Genomic DNA, 20715 nt, shown 5'->3' on the forward strand with positions numbered 1-20715 from the left:
TCCCTTCTCTCCTCCTCTGTGTTGCATATGATAGCCTCCCTCTGTGTTGTCCCCTATGCTTAGAAACAACTCCTAGTCCCTGTTCCTGGTATGTTCAGAGACAAAAATAGTTTTGGGAATGTGGATTGTATTGAATAATGGGATTTGGAGGACTTTATATTTTAGATGTTAAAACCATACAAAGTAGAACTGATTTGTTTTGCATGGATGGACGCTGAGTTTTGGAAGTCTTGATATTTACATATTTTTATTTCCTTTGATGTATAGTTATATAAGAATATACTTTTTATTTTATCTAAGGTGCACATAGCAGCGAAGTTCATCATTCATGCTCCTCCTGGGGAATTTAATGAGGTGTTCAATGGTGAGTATCTTTGTGCTTCCCTGCTCTGGATCTAACTTGTTAATGCATTTCAGATAGAGTGAGTGTGTGTGTGTTTAATAACTTTAAATAAGCTATCGGAGATTAGGTGTTCATTGTTTTTGTTTTTTCACCCTTCTCTGCCATTTCATGCTGTTTATCTTCAGTCATTGCTTTGTGGGGATGAGACCTTGCTTTGCCACCATTGCCAGTTCTGCAATGCTGACAACTGCTAATAGTGTTTGATCTGATGAAAAGAAGGATACTTCAGTTAACTGCTCATGCTTTGATATATACCTAGGCTAGACACTCCAGGTTTTTTTGACCTTGCTGAAAAATACCTTGTTGTATATTGGGTGTGGTTAGTTGGAGGCAGGTGGGGGGAGGTTTTAAGAGCTGGTTGGGTTTTTTAAGTATATAAAATGCAGTGTTTAAAGTGAAAATGTTTATGAATAAATGTTAAACTGACCTTGTGCTGATATTTTTTTAGACTTCATTAATACTGTTGTGGGGATAAGCTGCAGGGGGGAAGGTATGGAGTGGGAGGCTGTGAGATCAAAGGGAAATGTAGTGAATCAATAGTTTTAGGGTTGGGGGGAAGGTGAAATGGGTCGGGGTGGGGAACATGGAGGAGTGATATTGAGCTGTATTCCTCTATTTTGGAATGAGATGGCTCTGAGGCATGAGTGCCCAAGGTATGGTGATAGGGTACAGGAGATGTTGGGGATATAGAGGAAGGAGGCAGGGGAGTACATAAGGGGACAGCCTAAAAGGGAGTGTGTGGAGGAGGGTGTATTGGGAGGTGTGTGGGGGTATGGAAGAGGGCAAGATCTGGGAGAGTATGATATTGAGGGTAGGGCACAGAGGAGGGTAGAAGGCCGGCATTGAAAGGACAGTTATACATGATGGTATAGGTGGGAGGTGTGGATGTAACCAAGATGGTACATAAAGATGGAGACATAGAAGAGTAATGAAAGGAACAGGAGACAGGAACAAGCAGCCCCCTGTTGTCATTTAAAAAGTTAAACTTACTTTTTAGGTATAAAACTTGGGGTTTTCCATGTGGATAAATCTCCCATATTTTACCTTCTCCTTCCCACAAGCCTCATGAATTTGCGAATGTTTATAGAAAAACCCTGCTTTGAGCCATGGTTGAGAGGGCTCTCCTTCAGACACTATACACCAACCAAAGTTTTAATGTACAGTGGAAAAACAAATTCCAAAGTCTGTTAAATAAATTTGGTAATTTTTTAAGTACACAAAGATTCTATCTCCTATTCTAGGTATCAGTTTCTGATAATCTGATCATTTTGGTCCTTATAAATATTTGGGTGAGAGGAGAGAATATTAAGGGTTAGGTGGCATAATAGTAACATTAGTCATTCAGATGAGGAAATATTTTAAATTGTTCTTTTAAATTAAAATCTGAATTTCAGATTTGCAGGTGGGAGCATATATTAGGTTTTATTTTCAATTTTAACCCTATAACCAGCCTTTTACATTTTAATGTATTCTGTACTGAACAGTATTGTGATTAACTTTGCATATAGATATTTCACATGAAAGCATCCACAAAGTGGTGATTTATCAGGTTAGGATTTTACTGGCATAGGAGTGTAGATTTTCTTTGTCTAAAAATAATTCTTAATATTTAAGAATGTAAGAAGTTACTTGCAATTCAGTTTCTGATCCACCTGCGGATTTGAAATCTGGATTGAAATATATGTTCAGGTGAGCAAAGTCGTCTAGGAGTTTGGAACAGGGGCAGGGAAAATACAATAAATTAAAATTAATTATGTATACAACACTAATCACCACTGTCAAAAACTGTACTTAAAGTCTATGACTAGACTGCTGTACAATCTTTAGTAATCTTGAACACTTGTCTGTAGACAAGTGGAGCCATTACACAGCTCTTGTGGCTAATCCGGCACAGTTTCCTAGATTGTTGATCATGCCTCTTCTATAGTATGGCTTATATCTAGGGGGCCTACCAAATTCATGGTCTATTTTGGTCAATTTCACAGTCACAGGATTTTAAAAATCATAAATTTAATAATTTCAGCTCTTTAAATCTGAAATTTCATGGTGTTGTAATTGTAGGGGTCCTGACCCAAAAAAGGAGTTGTGGAGGAGTTGCAAGGTTATTGTAGCAGGGGTTGCCATACTGCTACCCTTACTTCTGTGCTGCTGCTGGTGGCGGTGCTGCCTTCAGAGCTGGGCAGCTGGAAAGCAGCGGCTGCTGGCCGGGAGCCCGGCTCTGAAGGCAGAACCACTGCCAGCACCACAGACGTAAGGATGGCATGCCATGGTATTGCCAACCTTACTTCTGCGCTACTGCCTGCAGAGCTGGGCACCCAGCCAGCAGCAGCTGCTGCTCTCCGGCCACTGAGCTCTGAAGGCAGTGCAGAAGTAAGGGTGGCAATACCGTGACACCCCGCCCCCCCCACCCTACAAGATAACCTTGTGACCCTCCTGAAATTCCCTTTTTGGTCAGGACCCCCAATTTGAGAAATGCTGGTCTCCCCCCGTGAAATCTGTATAATATAGGGTAAAAGCACACACAAGACCAGATTTCACCAGGGGAGGCCAGATTTCATGGTCCATGATGCTTTTTTTTGTGGCCGTGAATTTGGTAGGGCTCTACTTATATCTGCTTACCTACTTGCTAGGAGAATCCATTTTAGTCATCTGTCTTGCATCCAATTACTGTGCAGTCATGATGGTGAAGTATCTATTATTTAACAGGTTTGCTACCTACTTCCACCCTTTCCGCCCCCCCCCCCCCCCCCCCCCATTTTCTTGGGGAATAAGTTACATTTGATACTATGTAAATTAAAATTTTGTGGGCTAATTAAAATAAGTATTCTTCTAACATCTTGAAAATAGTTTTAAGACTTTAAATATTTTCTTTCAGATGTTCGGTTGCTGCTTAATAATGATAATCTTCTTAGGGAAGGAGCAGCCCAGTAAGTATCACATACTACACTTAGCATCTAAACACTTCCAGTCTTTCACATTCTATTAAAGTTTTGTTACCAACAAGTGATCACAGTGATCTGACTTGTTAATTTCTGCACTTGTAACTCTGGCTGTGTGTTCATCAGAGCTAATAAACTAAACAGTTAGCGTTGGTCAGTAGTTGTATTGGAGATGTCCAAGGAAAACTCAGGCGTTACAGAAGTAGTGTCGATGACTCTGTCATCTGTGCTCCGTCAATACTGAATCAGCCCTTTGAATATAGAAACCACATTGGAGCAGTTTTCTAAAGAGAGCAGTGCTCCTATAAGTGCTGTCTCTTTGGATAAAGCATAAGCAATCCTGTATCTTGTGTTCACTAACGATTCCAGAGCACTTTTTTGCAGGGGTGTTTGTTTGTTTATATATATATATATATATATATACATATATATATATATGAATATATTTATTTATTTGGGTAACTTACATCATGCCTATCTACAGATCCCCTTCCAGTTTCAGTTAGAGGTATTCTTCACTTGTCATAAAAAGTTGTATAGTGTTGCAGTGATTGGCAAAGTTATCACTACAAAGTAAATTGTAAGTTTGAGCCTATTTAGGACTCTTGGATGAAAAATTATGCGTAAATATAAGTTCCCAAAGATGGTGGAATGGGGGGTGATGGTGGAGGGGGAGGGATAAGTAGACTCTTACTTTATTTTCCCGTGCCATGGACCACATCTAGTGAACTTATACTTATCTCCATAAGTTTGGAGATTTTTACTCAAAAGGTTTCAGCTCTTGCATTCTGATAATACCTAGCTCTCTCTAGCACTTTTCATCTATAGGTCTCAAAGCTCTAGAAAGGAGATGAGTGTGATCCCTATTTTACAGATGGGGAAACTGAAGCACATAGTGGCAAAGTGACTTACCGAAGGTCACCTAGCAGGGAAGTGGCTGAACAGAACCTAGGTCTCCTGAGTCTCAGTGCTCCTTCTGTTAGGCAGCACCATATCTCTAAACTGTTGGTTAACCCTATCAAGATTTTTGAATGGTTAATACTCATGCCCTCTATGCTAAAAGCTTTCTGTATATATAACACTATATATTAAAAATTACTTCAAAAATAGATTCCACCTTAGAGGACAGAAATTTTCATTCTCATTTGGAATAAATAGACTTCTTGGATTCTGCACACTTTTTTTTTGTGTGCGCCCGCTTTGTGTCAGCGTATATATCCTGGGCACTTCAGCATACTAAACTAGTACACTGTTCTGTAAAATGTCTTTGCTGTGCTATTGTATAGAAATTTATTGCAAAACAGGCGGTGTGGTAAACTTGATATGCATTTTTTTTTCTTTTAGTGCATTTGCACAGTACAATCTGGATCAGTTTACTCCAGTGAAAATTGAAGGTTATGATGAACAGGTATGGATACAGTGAAATATTAACTCATAACAGGTTTCTTAAAGTTTAAGGAGCATGCTGTGATATTAGAACTTTTGCTTTTCTTTTCTTGCAAAAATATGCATTGGCTAATATTCCAAGTTAATAACCTGTTTATAATGTAAACCATAAAGAGCTACAATATAAGCAGTGTGAGGACACATGGCCTCTAATCCTGTAAGATGCAGAGTGAAGTCACCTAAACAATCTTAACTCTGCCCTATAGTTACATCATGAACAAAAAAAAACCCCTATCTTTTAAAAATTAGATTAATGTAATATAGAATTTGAAATATTATTATGCACTAATTTCATGGACACTGGAAGACCTCCATTTAATGTATGAATTCTGCATTTGCTACAATGTGGGGTAAACTAGATGAGAACTCAAGGTTTGCTGCTGTTTAATATCTGTTACATCCCCCCTCTTTGCCGCTGCTGTGCATGAACTTAGTTCACATCTTATGTTTTAAAACGTGAGATTTGGATGAGCCTCACCTTGGCACAGTTTAGTCTTTTTCCTTTGTTCGGTGGGGTTACACAGTACTGAATGGTGTAATGATGTCAAGACCAAACTCTGTGTGAAAAATAAATATTTTAAATAAAATAAAAGTAGGTTACAACTACAACTTTGTAATGCAGGTATTGATAACAGAACACGGTGATTTGGGCAATGGAAAATTTTTGGATCCAAAAAACAAGATAGCTTTTAAATTTGATCACTTAAGAAAGGAGGCTACTGATCCTAGGCCACATGAAGCTGAAAATGCGGTTGAGTCCTGGAGAAATTCAGTAGAAACTGCAATGAGAGCCTATGTGAAGGAACACTACCCCAGTGGTGTCTGCACAGTAAGTACTAGACAGCTATGAAATGATGGGGGATTGAAGTCTCCCTTGTTTGCTTATATTTTTGTCTGCAGGAGAACATTGGTACCTGAAATACAAGATAATGTAAACACAAAGTAAAGTCTAGTATAGACATGCCCTTAAATTGACAGGTGGGAATGTCTTCGGTTTTAGTGTTCTCATTACTCACCACTCTGCACCATCTACAATCGTATATTTTCTTTCTCTCCTTGTCCACAACAACATGCTCCTGAAACTTCTGGGGGTATTGATTGTGCAGCATCGGCTACTCACTTGCCTCTTGAGACTCAGTGGTATCTCTTGTAGTGCTCCAAGATCAAAGTGTGCGAGAATTTAGAGTAGTCCCAAATCCTGTTCTGCTTGTGACGGCAGAGATACCTGTCTGGCTAATGTTTGATAATGTTATTGATTGATTATATTTGTTTTTCTAAATCATATTAACATTATTACTTGAATTGTTGAGAACATTTTAAGCATTGTTCATGAAGACAAAGTCTCTGCCTTGAGGAGCTATTTAAAATCTAGTTGTCTGAATTTTGCATGCTGACTTATTTTTACTCTCATTTACACCTGCAATTAAACTCTTAATCTCAACTGGAAGAAAAAGCCAATTTGAAATCATAGCTAAATGTAATTTGGATGTGCAGTCTTGCAGGAGTTGGGGAAAGGGGAGAGAACTCTTCAGCACCAGTGAGTCTCTATAAAATGTAGGCAGTTCTGCAGCAACAGTTCCTTCTCTTCTTCAGTTCTACATCTGTAAGGTTCCAAACATGAAGGAACTAGACTCTGAAGTACCATAAATTTTAGTGAACATTGATTTGCTATATCTTCTCTAGAGAATGTGTTGTTGGTAAGAAAACACAGATAATTATGGAGGTGAGTAAACAGGGATTGACGTTTCACTGTAACTAAGTGAACTCTGAGTGGAGTTAGAGATAAGGGAAAGAACAAGGTTTGTAAGCTCAAAAGCTTGTCTCTCCCCAACAGAAATTGGTCCAATAGAAGATTTTAGAAAGACAAGGTGGGTGAGGTAATATCTTTTATTGGATCAACTTCTGTTTGATGAGAGACACAAGCTTTCAAGCTCACCCATCTTTTGTCTCATATCCTGGGACCAACATGGCTACAGCACCACTGCAAACAATAAGGGAAAGATTCAGTTTGGAAGTGCAGTTTCTACAAACCTGCTGGGGGTAGGCCAAGTTACTATGGCTGCAGTCATCTATGTGTAAGCAAAGTGAAGAGGAGTTAACTCTTTTTTGGGGGGGGGATAAGGTTTTAGGTTTAATATTTAATGCCTCTTGTAGACTGGTATGAATAAATCTTGTCTTTGGTGTGTTGCTTTAAGATACATGAAGTGTACTCATGGCCTTTTTTTGGGCTGCTTTGGAGACACAATACAAAGTTTTGGGTATAGCATGGCAAGATAAAGGGAGAGAAAGCACTTTGCCCCATCCTCAGCATTTAAAAGCAAAAGTGGGTAATGGTGGCGTCATAAAAATACAACCTTTCTTCGTTGTGGATCAGACTAGCACTTGATTCTGATATCAGTCATGCTAGGTGCTTTACAATTCCACTTCCTTAGATTTTTAGATCTTCTTTTTTTTTCTTTTGTACCATTGTTTGCAGTGGACAAAATACTGAGGTATAGACATACTGAAACAAATATATACCTTGCTGTTGTACATTTGGTGTCTAACTGCTCTGTTTTCCTCTCCCCTAGTAAAAAGTTAAAATATCCAGTTAGACGAAAAATAGTCTGAAATCCAGCTATTGTTGCACTGTTCTTGAAGACTCGCTCATATGGCCATTCATAGTTACATGGTTAAAATCCCTAGTTGCTGAGACATATCTAGTTTGTTGCTAATCTGAAAGTTTTATGTACTGCAGCATCTAAATTTTAGTTTGACCAGGTCTAATGATATTCCAAATACTGAGCCCTTAAATTTTCCTCCTTTGTAAATCATACAAGTACTCAAGGCATAGTTTAAAGCTAATTTATTGACTGCTTTTGTTTATGCATAGGAATAATGGAAAGTGGTTATAAAAATAAAATTCTGTAGTGTAATGTCACTGAATTATAGTACAATACAAGAGCTAAGTATCTTTTTAAAAATCTATCTTGCACAGGGTACTTATAATTTGGTTAAGGAATTCATTCAAAACTTGGCATGACTTTACTCTTTTATTTGCAATTAAGGTATATGGTAAAACAGTTGATGGACAGCAAACCATTATTGCATGCATAGAGAGCCATCAGTTCCAAGCAAAAAATTTTTGGTAAGTTCTTAACTGATCCTGTATTTGTTATATTTCACTATATTTAAGTAACTCTATCACAATCATATCCACTCATCCTCAGTATCTGATAGTGCGCCTCTTTTGATGGGAAGACGTTCCAGGTCTGTTTTATGTGACTTAGAAGCTTCTATAAGGAGCTATGCAAAAAGCTTTGCTGCTAAAAGAAGCAAAATGGCAGGCTACTGATATGTTATTTTGCGGAGCATTTGGGAAATTCCCAGCCACGCTTTTGCCTGGACTTTCCAGTGATTTTTCTTTCTTGCATTTTTTCTTCCTTGACCACTGTTTCAGCCACTTATTTTTGGCTTTAAGACTCTGTCCTTTTCTCTTAGCTGTAAGATGTCAACAAAGAAAAGCAAATTGAGGACCAGGAAATTTACAGCTATTTTCCACTGGCAGAGGAAGAAATGTCAAAGGAGACTGTTTTCACTTTCTATTTCTCCTAGCCAGTCCCAGAAGCAGTCCTTTCACAGATGTAGGAGTATCCTAGGTTCACTCAGGCAACCAGTGGGGATTGAAAGCCTACTGTAGGATGTGGGCTCACTAATTTCCACCACTTAGCATTTTTCCTTTAAACTATCAATAGCTAAGGCCTCAGTTACCCCAGAGGTACTAATGGTTCCTTTTTGTCAGAAGGGAGATGAGCAGGATTCTTTCAGTAGTAATATTTAGCCTGTGCTTCACCCAACAGCTCCTTGGTCATGAGTCATTCACCACCAATTCCTCACAAGGTAAAGGGAAGAATAATCAGTGAACCTGATCAGTGATCAAAATACCCTCCCAGAGTCCAGCCATATACTGCCAGGCAAAACACAGTTCTGTGTCCCTCTCCTCTCCCTCCTCCCCCCCCCCCCCCTCCCCCAGTCAGTTTTGTTCAGGAAAAAGTGGGAAATGGGGAGGGGAGGGGAGCAAGACAAGCCATGACTTCTGGAAATCTGTATCCAAGTTTCTTGAGAGAGTTTTTGCTAGCAGTAATACAGAGAGCTTTTTTTTAGAAATAAGGAGAAATGTCTTGTTAAGACTTTTTCTTCATGAGTCCTCTTGGCCATATCGGAGTCTATCGTAGAGCAACATGTGTCAAAAGGACAAGCTGTGGTGGCTAAGAAATTTCACCAGTCTTTCAAATTCTCCAGCTCTTAAAACTTTCCAGGAATTTGTTTCTCCAGGTAAAGGGAAAACCAGCTTCCTCCCCCTCTTTTCTCTCCGCCCCCCCGCCCCCCAAATGAAGGAGCTGTACAAAAAGTGAAAAATCCATTAGCTTTAACTTCTCCAAAAGAGCACACTGAACGAGAATGAGAAGAGTATGTTTCAGAAACTCAAGCAAAACACTTCAGATGATGCAAAATGTCATCTGTTACTATTACTTTATTTTCACAGTAGGAAAGATTTAAGAGAGAAACTCAGAGCAGATATTTTTCCCATCAGTGTCAGAGGCTTTTTAATTCTTATGTACAACTCCCTGGAAGTTTTCCCATCAGAGTAGCACATTTGTTGCTATAGATATAGGTGCTCAAGCCTAATGACTAAACCTTAGAGGGCCTAAAGTCTGAGAAGCCAGGAAATTTCCAACCTCTGTCATGCTATGAAGATGAGACCCAGTAGTGGAATCTTGTATAATTTCCTCAAAAAAGCAGAATTAAAAATGATTAACTTTTCCTTATGTGGCTTTTTAATGTGTGTATGTATATAAAACACACACACAATATATTGTCTGTGTGTGTTCCCTCCTGTTAATTTGTTTACTCTTCAGGATGAGGTCCCATAGTGAGGATTTTTGGATGTGACTGGCAAAGAATGGAAAATGCCAGCATTTTAACTCATTTTCTCTGAATAGTCACATGCACTAGGCCTTTACCCACCAGATTTTGGCAAACAGTAAGCCAAATCTGGTGTAAATTGGATTTCTTTGGATTTCTCCTTTTTGCTCTGTAAAAGTTTATCTGGTTAATAACTAAAATTAAATCACTCACAATTGTGTGAAGACTGTTCTGCAACATTGGAAGTGAACTTCTGGATAGCTTCAGAAGGAGTTGGGTCTGAATTGCGTGCAATGGTCTGCTATTATTTTTAAGGAAGACTGTTCCACCGTTAGTTAGTGGATGTAATTGTTAGAGAACACTATTTCTCTATCTCTTGTGCTGTGCCCTCTTTGGTAACACGATATGTATGGACATCTTTCCATTCCCATCTACAAAGAGAGGTCTTACATCATTAGTTCAGGAAGCCGACATTAGATATGCATAATTATTCCCGTATGCATCTGTATCAGCCAATGAGATGATTTGGTGCAATATAATGCCTTGAAGTCTGTTCACTTAACCAGCAGAGCTGATAAAATGTTCTGACTTATGCTGACTAGCTTATAAATGTGAATTAATTTGATCTTAATGTATCTTTGGTTAGAATATATTGACATAATACTGATTTTAGTCCAAAAATATAAGTAACATTTAGATTCCAAATGGCTGTTCGAGGTTTTTCTCTTAAAAGGAGAAATGGATACATAATACAAACAAAATTGACAAAGCTCACTAAGCTGCCCAGAACTCAGGCTACTGAGAAGCTGGAAGCCTGGAAGCCCTGATAGCCATATGGTTTGCGTTGGGGCTTCAAGGGCTGCTGTGCTTCCTGCTGTAGATCAGGGAAACTAGAGGTTCTCAGAGCCTGAGTTACCAGGCTCTCCCAGCTGCATAGCAGCCAAGCTGGCAGAAAAACAGGCAGACCTGCCTAGTCCAAGAGCCAATGAAATTGACATATTCCTGTGAAATGCGTTTTAATTTTTGTCAATGGAAATTTTCCAATGGAAAATTCTGTTGGAAAACAGCTGACAGCTAGTAAATAAAATAGATAGATTAGTAAAGACACATTGCATAAAATCATTTTAAAAAGCAGTTGAAAGCCTTTGGTATGTGTGTAACAAGCTTCTAGAAATCCTTGGTTCAGCAATGATTACACAGTAATGTTTATAACTTAAATTATAACGCCTTTCACACTGAAGGATGACAAAGGACTTTACAAACCATTGAAATGACTTACTTTTTCACTAAAATGTAGGCTCTTCTGGAGTGAAATATTGCAATCATTTAACAACCTGCAGAATACTAGTTACCATCCTGTAACTGTTCAGGAAGTGAATATGTTCTTCACATTGAAACAAGAAGAATATTAGGTATGCAGAATGTAGTAACGCAAGTTAGAGTTTTAGTTAGGGCACTGTGGTTAACATCTGTTTATAACGGATCCTTTGGCACTTCTTGTAGCTGCAAGATGTCAGGACCTCAGTGTTATGGCACTTGTAGCATTACAGTGCCATCTGGCAGCCTAGCTGGGAAACTAGTGACTCAAGGAACACTGAACCAACAGCTTCTGCAGAACCTTATGCTCTCCACCCCACCCAAAGATAGCTAAGTACTTATCAAACCCTACCTTGCTTGGACTTTGAATTCTGAAATTATAGCCTAAGGTATTATGGATTTGGGCATTAACTTGTCATCTGAAATACATTCAGTGGAGCATTTCTTCATCAATTTGTGTGGATTAATTATTTGGTCATCTTAAACTGTTTTTTGGTCTCTGTATTGTTACCTTCTGAAAGGGAATAAAATCTGTAGCTAATCTTCTTGTGGAAAGTGAGTTTATGCTGTACCCAAACTGTTTGTTTCTTAAACATGCACAGAGTAGAAATTGTGGCTGTCCTAATATAGCTTTTTTTCCTCCCTGAGAGAATGATCCACTAACCTTTTCAGAAATGTATGCCTTGCAGGGAGGCAAAGTTTGAAATGTAGCCTACCTGTATTTCTGACATCTGGAAAGATACAATCTCCCCTCGAGTGGTTTGGGAAGACTGTTGCATTCCTTTGTAATGGAAGGAATGCCTATGGTTCTGGAGCTTTATATTTCTGTCAGAGCAGTCCAAAGCCTTAGCTACAGTTAATATTGTAGTGATTCATGGGTGTTTTGGTATTTTTTTAAATAAAAATGCAGATTCTAAAGCTAGCGAGCTGCAAAAAGGTGACTGTTACTGGAGATTTCCAGCAACAGAGTCTTCCTTTGCTCTAAACAGTACTCAGCTACACATGCCCAATTGACAAATAATTAATAATGAGGAACATTTTTAGAGACCAAGAAAAAGTTCCTGTTAGAATGGCTGTATGAATAAAAAATCATGCTCCGTATCCAAAAGCAGCAATAAGTGTTCCCACAGAGTCCCAGTTTTTCTCAACTGTTTGCATCTTAAAACCATGAGCGATTTTCTTTTCTAAGAGTATTGCGTGTTTCCCATACTACCTCCCTTAGTGATCTCAAATTAAATACCAAGTGTGTCAGTAGTGCAAAACTAGGTGTTTTGAAATTCAACATTTTATTCAAATTATTTTCCCTGCCTTATTTATAGCTGCTGTTTTTATTTTTAAGGAATGGCCGTTGGAGGTCAGAATGGAAGTTTGCAATTACCCCTTCAACCACTCAGGTGGCTGGCATCTTGAAAATTCAGGTAGGCTTATAATAAATTGTATTCTTCAGCGTATAGTAGGTCTCTAGGTTTTTTTTTTAACCACGGGAATCTCATGGTGATATAGCAACAATAATAATTGTGGTGCAAGAAAAAATGGAACAGATAGATACACATTTCATTAATCATTCTGCGGTATTTTAAAATAAACTGGCATTAATTCTGTCTGTAAATATTCATTCATGCATTTATATATATATTATATTGTAAAAATGGATAATGGAGGGCTTTGGAGACTCATCCCGTTTTGTGTGTTGTGGAGCAGGGGGTTGGGTTTTTGGGGGTTTTTTTGTTGGCTCTCTTGCCTCCTGAATCAAAAGGGTTGGTGTCTTTTCAAAGAAGGCTGGATGCAGCTTTAGGCTATTTTCTCTTGAGGGCATAGGATGAGAGGAATATGCTCCTTGTTCCAGGAGTTGTATGTTGCTTCTACAATGCAAATGTAAACACTTTCTAAAAAAGGATTAAGAATTAGCGTTTACACTATCAAAAAAGTCAAACATTTCCTTGAATACCGTACCAGACTCATTACAAGAGCAGCCAAAGTAATGAATACATATATACATTAGAAATCACTAACGTACGTCCTTACCAGTCCCTATGGGAAGGCAGAAACTCTTTCCCAAAAGAGTGATTGTTGGAGCCTCTACTAGAGGAATCCTGATGCCTGTGTTTTATGATTTGCTGTGCATCATGGGCAGAGTGTCTCTCTTTCAATAAATGTTTCTTCAACTGTATCAAATTCTCATTTTCTGATAATGAATGGCACCTTTTTCATCTGTTTTAGAGGGGTAAAAAATAGAATTGATTTCATTCTCTGTAAATTCAGCTGTGAATGAATGGTGTCAGTTATTTTTGCCACAACTGGTAAACAGATGTCCTCTTACCCTTAAAAAAAAAATTCTCCTCCTCTGTTTCATTTTGGAAGCAGCATTTATATTGATACAGTGCCATTGATGTACCTCTGTGAAAGTGATTAAAAAGGTAAACATGGATGGGCATATCTCACAATTTATTAGGTACAATTTACAGTTCAGTTGCCCATTTTTTTATTAGTGAACTCTAGGGCCACAAGTGTTTAAAAAAAAAAACAAAAAAACAATAACAAACAATAAAAAAACAAACAAAAAAATCCTAATTTTCTGTCTCAAGGCTCAGTTCCAAGACCTTTCTCTCAGTTTCAGTTGCAAGTGCATGTGCATCATAATTTCCTTTTGATTCTGGCATTAAAGGCCACAATCCTTTTATCTTTAGCATTTTCCAAAGATTCCAGTTTAAATTGTAACTATATCCATTCCTCTTCAATACCATGTCATTTGTTGTGAATAAACTTACATCTAAGTACCTCTTTAATTTCCCATTGGTGTTTAAATCCTCCACGTAGAAACCAGTGTTCAGCATTATAATCCTACATTTTCAATGTCTTCAAATCACTCCAGTTTTTAACTCATTGACTTTATCAAGATTAGTTTTAATACCTTTAAAGAATCTAAGACTAAGACTGGTAGGACTGTAAATTGAGGGCAGAGTGGGGAGTACAGTAAACCGTTGTGGGGAGAGATCAAGAGTTTCAAAACTTATTCTGCTTTGTCTCCTAGTTAGGTTACTAACATTATTGTGCAGGAGGGAATTCTTTTTAGAAAGATCACCTGGGCTTGCTTAATACAAGATGTCTCACTGCCTGCAGCAAAAAGTCTGGGTGAGCAAGGAGGACAGCAACACACTGCAGTCTGAAGCTTTGCCAAAACTCTCCTTGAACAAAGTCAATCCTCGCTACTTTAGTAGCTTCCAAAAAGTCTCCTAAAGAACACCACCTTTCTGCTACCGCAAGTAGCTTGGATAAAATGAACTGTTAATTGCAAAAGAAATTCCTAGACACTAAAAGTGCTACTCTGAGCACATACATGCTGAGCACTTTAAGTATAACTCTGCATTTCAGTGAAAATGCACCACCAATAGCTCCCTCCCTTCCCCCAGAAAAGTGTGTTTACATATTGACTAATGTTGGCATTTTACCACCATGCTGATTCACTATCTGTCGTACTGATAACATTTATTATTTTATTTTTTGCATAGGTTCACTATTATGAAGATGGTAATGTTCAGCTAGTGAGCCATAAAGACATACAAGATTCATTAACAGTGTCTGTAAGTTATCTTTTTACAAGATCTCATTATCTGTTTAAGTGACACATTTTTGGTATAGCTTTTGGATGTATTATTTAATATGACACTTAAGACTTTTGATGCTCAGCGTGAGTTCTGGCCTTTGTATTCTACACTGCAAGTGTTTCTTCTTGTATTCTAAACAACAGTGCTGGTTAGACATTCTGACATAAGATACTTTCACCATTTAGAAATACGTGAATAAAATTGTACATGCAAGTAGCTAGCTAATATTTTTACATTGCATGTACATTTAGGTATAGATGTCTTCTGTCTTCTGTGAAGTCCTCCAGAGTACTGTAATTTGAATTTGCTGCATGACTGTTTTGCTTGTGACTTTTAAAGAAACAAGACAGATTAATTTTAGTTGTGAGATTATAGTTTAAACTGTCTGCACTTATTATTATTTATCTGCACTTACTCTAACTTGCTAAACTGTTAATTTTAGGTGGCTGTGTGGCTTATGGAATTGTATTTTGAATGTGCAATGAGTTTGGTCTGTAGTACCTACTGAACACACTCTCCTTCCCCTCCCAAGTATTGCCACATAATTGGCAGCATTTGCTGAGGAGAAGATGAGGGCTCTAAAAATAGCAGTGTTAGGGGAGAATTCCATAACTAGTGTTAGGCTATACTAGTTCAAGCTATCTGTAACCAGTGATATCAGGCCTTTGCTTTCATGGACATTTAAATCCATTTCAGGGGACAGAGACAAAACTTCACATATTCTGCAGCTGAGAGGCTCCACGCCTGCTGGATACAGGCCTTATTTCTTCTTAGCTGTCCCTTTTTGACAGAGATTATTATGGTGCATTAGGGAGGAGATGCCTAAAAATAACCCAGTGTGTGGAAACAGTTGCATCCTAAGGCCTGTTCACTATAGGGACTGGTGCTGTCTGAGTGCAGAATGAACTAATAATTGCTCTTCATAATAAAATACCATGACTGGTAGAAGGCATGAGGAAGTGAATAAACATATTTTGTGCTTGGGGTGTCCATTAATAAACTTGTCAATGAAATTAAATTAGCAGAAGGGAATGGAAAAAGTACAATTTGAAAGCATCTGATGGTCATGACATGCTGATGAAGAACTGGGCTCCGAGTGCCAAACTGGATTTAACAAAGAACATTGTGAATTAAAAGAAATATATATTTTTTAAAAAAAAGCAAGGCTCACAAGTTTTCCAATCACAATAACAGCATACAGAGTGGGGAAGGGTGGTGCTAAATGATAAAATTTCAGAAGTTGTAGACATGGAAATTACTTCTGAGTCAAGTAAAGGGACCAAACATCCTTGCTTACGCTCTTTTCAGCTGACAGTTGCTTCAGTGGAGACTGAGGGGATTGTTCCAACAGTGGGTCCTGTCCTGCTATATCAGTCAGATACTGAAGGACCAATCTGGACCAAGAGATTTGGTGCTTAGCACTTCCTCAATCAGCCTGCCTTCCTTCCTCTTAGTAGGGAGAAGGGCAACAAGTGTCTCCTCTTCAGGCATATTTAGACTTCAGGCATACAAGGCATAGAAGACAACACAGGCAAAGCCTGCTGTCCTCTTGGAGAGAGCAGGAAAAGTGCCTTAGCTGTCGGGCCCCCTCCTCTTCTTCACCGTGTGGCTGAGCAGCAGCTTCCTACCAGCAACAGCAGACCTGAAATGAATAATTTCAAAGCTCTCTTGCTAAAGACAGGTATGAATAAGTATGCCAAATCAGTAGGGGATTCCTTCAGTGTCTCACAGCCCTCCCAACACACATGGCCTTTTTTTCTGGAAGCTGAGCAAGGAGCTGTTAATCCAGGAAAGATTGCCTGACTCAATAGAGCATATGAGGTCTCTCTTCCTTGCCTCTTTGCAGGATTCAGGCCTTTCTTTTTCCCTAAGTGGGCACCACCTCCACTGGTCTCCCCCTCTTCCTCCTCTGTAATTTCCAGGAACCTTTTTATAGCTCCACTGCTGAAGACAACTCCTCCCATCTCTGTGGAAGCAGCTCCTCTTGTAGATCTGGAGGCTGCCACCTTCTAGGCATACCCCTCAAGGAGTTAGCTTAATTTATTTCCCATAAGATCAAATTCTGACTGCAGACTCCCTGGTAGAAGACAAGGAGAGAGATTACCCATTCTTTTAGGATGGGACTCTTGGCCAAGGCGCTCTGCTAGTCTATCTAAAAATGTTGGAATTAGGATGTCCTGCTCCAGATGCACCCTTATCTCCGCGTCTCCTAAAAATGTGCAAGCTAGACCCCCAAGTTCCAGTATCCCTTATTTCTCAGCTCAGCTCAGCAGTAGCCTCTTGCTGGAAATCCTCTTGGATCTCTGATCAATTGTTCATATTCTTAAGGTTGCCCTGGGTAAACTGAGTTTTATGGTAAAGATTAAACATTTTAACACCCTTGTTTTACAATACTTTTAGAGACTTATTTTTCTCTTCTGTTGAATAATCAAATATGTTATAGTACGAGTACTTTCAAATGCATCTCTCTATGGTCTTGTTGGTTTGACAAATAATTTTGGCAAAAATAACTGGAGAAGGGCTCAATGAGATCTGCTTGTTTTGGTATGTACTATCCTTAGTGGGTATAAATGGACCTATATTCTCTTGCCCACAGGTATTTAATAGCCGTGGCTTCCATAAATGGTTCTATAGTGACTTGCCCACAAGTAACTAGACAGTGATACTGCTGCAAATTTTCTTAAGATTCACTAGTTTTTCCTCTTTCCAGTAATGAGCTTAGTTTATACTTAAGAACTATATTTAGAGATATGCAGCACCAAGGCATAACTCAGGCATTCAAAATATAGTACCAAAGAAAAAATGGAGTTACTCAGGCTTTAGGAAGCACAAAGTTTTTCAAATTGAGGCTTGAACTGAATAACACTTGTTATGAAAGCCCAATTAATCTATTATAGACTTTCTGGCTATTGGAGGCTACTTTAAGCATCTTATAATTGCAGGAGAAGTATAATTCACTGACAGCTTTTTTAGGGTTGTAACATTTTAGAGTTACTTAATTTGAAAACAAATCCTTTCTTTCCTAGAACGAAGCCCAAACAGCAAAGGAATTTATAAAAATTGTAGAGGCTGCAGAAAATGAGTATCAGGTATGACTTCTGAAACATCCAAAATATATTACTCATATGTAAAACAATGCCTAATTTCGCCTAACATTGTGTACCCTTAGACTGAGTACCAAAACTCATGTAATATTACTGAAGTAGGAAAACTGGCTTTTGTAAGTGAATGCAGTTTTGGTATTTCATTTCAATTTTAAGGATTATTGCTATAATACCGTTCATTTTATAACTTTAAGAAACAGAGTCAAGACAGTCTAATTGTGCTGATAGCTAGAGTGCAGAACTAAAACTTATCTCTGTTAGCCGCATTTCCTGCTCCCAGTCCTTCTGGTGGTTCCACCTACTTGTTGCGTCTTGTTTTAAATTAGACTGTGAGCTTTTTGAGGGCAGATTTTTTTTGTCAGTATAGCACAGTGGGACCCTGAGTTTCACTAGGGTTTCTAGGCACAAGTGTAATCCACATTATTTCATTTCAGAAGTGCACAACCTCTTATGAAAGGCAAGTCCACAGTTAAATATTCTGACTGGATGGACACATCTTGATATGTAGATAATATTTCACCAGAGCAAGAAGTTCACATTTTGGTGGAAATTTCCATCTAAGCAAATCAAAACCTCACTTTATTTGAATAAGACAAGTATTTCAAATGGATGAGGTTTATAGAGTTTGCAAAATATAACTGTTCTAGGAGTCATTTGTGGAAATTTGAGTTCCATGTTCATTAAACTTTTGATCTAAGGGATCACTTTCAGGCATGAAATTATATCCCACTTGTGCTTTTTAGCAAAATAACACTGTACACTTTAAATTTATATGACTAAAAGTGTTACTTGTAGTGCTTACACATGTTTAGTCTTCGAAGGATTGGATTTTTATCATTAAGCATTGATTTCACAAACAAATATTTCCATCAATCAAAATTTACTGCGAGGCAAAGGAAGAATAATGCTGCTTGAGAATTTGAGTTTGATTTAAAGATATTTACTTGGCATATTTTTGATGTGATGTAAGCAATTTGTTTAACAGTTATAAAGCTTTAATTTTTTGAATCTCAACATCTGCTGTCATTAATTTCCCACAACTGAAAATTTAAATCAACTTTTTAAAAATGCTTTAAAATATACATTGATATTATCAGTTTGAATTTTTTAATTCTGCTGACCCTAAATGTAGTGTATGTGCAAACTGAAAAAAATGAAAGGTTATGGTCTATGGTAATGCTGTTAGCTCTCAAAACCTATATTTAACTTTCAAAACCAAGACAGAGTTTGGGCTCCCATTTGACAGCTTACTGAAAACATGTGTGATCTTAATTTTTTTAGACTGCATAATTTTAGTAAGACTTAAGAACAGGAGGCAACAGGTTACACTTTATCCTGTGATTATTTGAATTATCTGTAGATGTATGCCACTGTGTCAGTTATTTTCTTTTTTCCAGTGTAGTTTTGTTTTGAATAATTCTAACTCTTTGCTCTGTTTAACAGACTGCTATCAGTGAGAATTATCAAACTATGTCAGACACTACTTTCAAGGCCTTACGTCGACAATTGCCAGTTACCCGCACTAAGATTGACTGGAACAAGATCCTTAGCTACAAGATTGGAAAAGAGATGCAGAATGCTTAAGAAAAACATTGCATGACTGGATAATTTTAGTGTTCTTTCTTTTCAAATAAAAAGTATTTGGAACTGTTGTCACCCAGTCAGCATGGGCTTTTGCCATTGAAAAATCACTGTAAGTACTTTGGTTAGAGCACAAAGCTTAACGAATGAACCTTTTTTTGTTTGTTTGTTTTTTCAGTTTGTTTCCTTTTTCTCAGAGGGTCGCAAAATCAATATAGCTGAAAACCTTCCTCTAGAGTTTCTGTTGTATCTTTACTTTTTTTATAATGAAAAGACCATGCCTTTAGATTTCAATTTAAAATTAAGAACGGTTTAAAAAATATTTTTGCATACAATAACTCTCTCTTGCTTTCATATGAAGTGAGCAACTTCTGAAATTTGCTGGATTCCTTGAAGATTTCAGAAATGTACATTTCTAGTTCAAGGCTCATGATGGATTTAGCCATATATGCTGCTGTAGAAATCATCCAGCCCTTCATTGGATGCAAGATTGGGGAAAGCATTGTCTATTTTAAGTATCTTAAAACCTTTCAAAATACTTATTCAGCTGGCTCAGTGTTAACTTTTTTAAACAAGGCCACGGTCTTACGCTGTTTGAAGATTTTGAAATTAAATAAAGTACTTATTTCAGAAATGCATTTAATGCTTTATTCCTGACAGTTACTTAATGAGTTCAGATTCCATCTGCCAGAGTTATTTTTTATCATACAGCCACAAATGTAATATAACAAGGCATATTGTAATATATAATCCTGTACTCATTACCATGTCTCAGTTTTTTTTTCTTGGATTGAAATGTACTAAAATTCAATGTGACATTAAAATGCAGATTTTCTATTTATTTGAGTAGCAAATCAATTACTGATTGATCCTGTTGTGTGGTGTTTTTAAAAATATGGACATTGCCTAAAACTGATATTTTCACTTTGAAACTTGGTCGCTTACTGGTTGCAATTAGAAATGCTGGGTACATATATGGTTTGCTGTAATAGCACATTTCTCCATCTCCCCATATGCTCATAATATTACTCTCTACTAAGGACTGCTTGAAGTTCTTAGCTTATAATAACTTACTGTTTGCTGTAGGGAATAGAAGAGATTTAGGTGCCTGTGAAGACCAAAACGAATCTCAATCTGCTAGAGGGGAATCCTTTCCTTGTGTGCTGCAGTTGTTTTGGGATTGAAGTGTTTTTTTTTTTTAGGTTAAAAAAAGAAACCCTGCAAAGAACAATGTATGCAGTCAAACATTTCAGCAGTTTGAAATATATAGGGTTTCTTTTTAAAAACCTGCATAAAAAGAATCTTGTTTTTTTTAAAAAAGGTGTGATGTGTCAAGAATGGTATTTTGAAAATCTAACTTTTTAACCACTAATTAAGTGAGAAATAATTGGATTTTTATAGCTGTTAAGCTTTAC

The 20715-nt window shown here is 37.7% G+C and overlaps 1 protein-coding gene across 1 annotated transcript in view; it reads left to right on the plus strand.

Moving 5' to 3' along the window:
* Positions 1-20141, plus strand: part of CAPZA2 (capping actin protein of muscle Z-line subunit alpha 2) — a 46752-nt gene extending 26611 nt beyond the window's left edge. Inside the window, exons 2-10 of the mRNA XM_037888912.2 lie at positions 301-364; positions 3279-3330; positions 4687-4750; positions 5411-5617; positions 7836-7915; positions 12350-12428; positions 14520-14591; positions 17642-17704; positions 19163-20141. Of these exons, the coding sequence (XP_037744840.1) occupies positions 301-364; positions 3279-3330; positions 4687-4750; positions 5411-5617; positions 7836-7915; positions 12350-12428; positions 14520-14591; positions 17642-17704; positions 19163-19303 (822 nt within the window). The 3' untranslated portion in view covers positions 19304-20141. The remainder of the gene's footprint in view (positions 1-300; positions 365-3278; positions 3331-4686; positions 4751-5410; positions 5618-7835; positions 7916-12349; positions 12429-14519; positions 14592-17641; positions 17705-19162) is intronic.
* The last annotated feature ends 574 nt before the right edge of the window (positions 20142-20715 follow it).

Source organism: Chelonia mydas, chromosome 1, assembly GCF_015237465.2.
Source record: "Chelonia mydas isolate rCheMyd1 chromosome 1, rCheMyd1.pri.v2, whole genome shotgun sequence".
Classification (NCBI taxonomy): Eukaryota; Metazoa; Chordata; order Testudines; family Cheloniidae; genus Chelonia; species Chelonia mydas.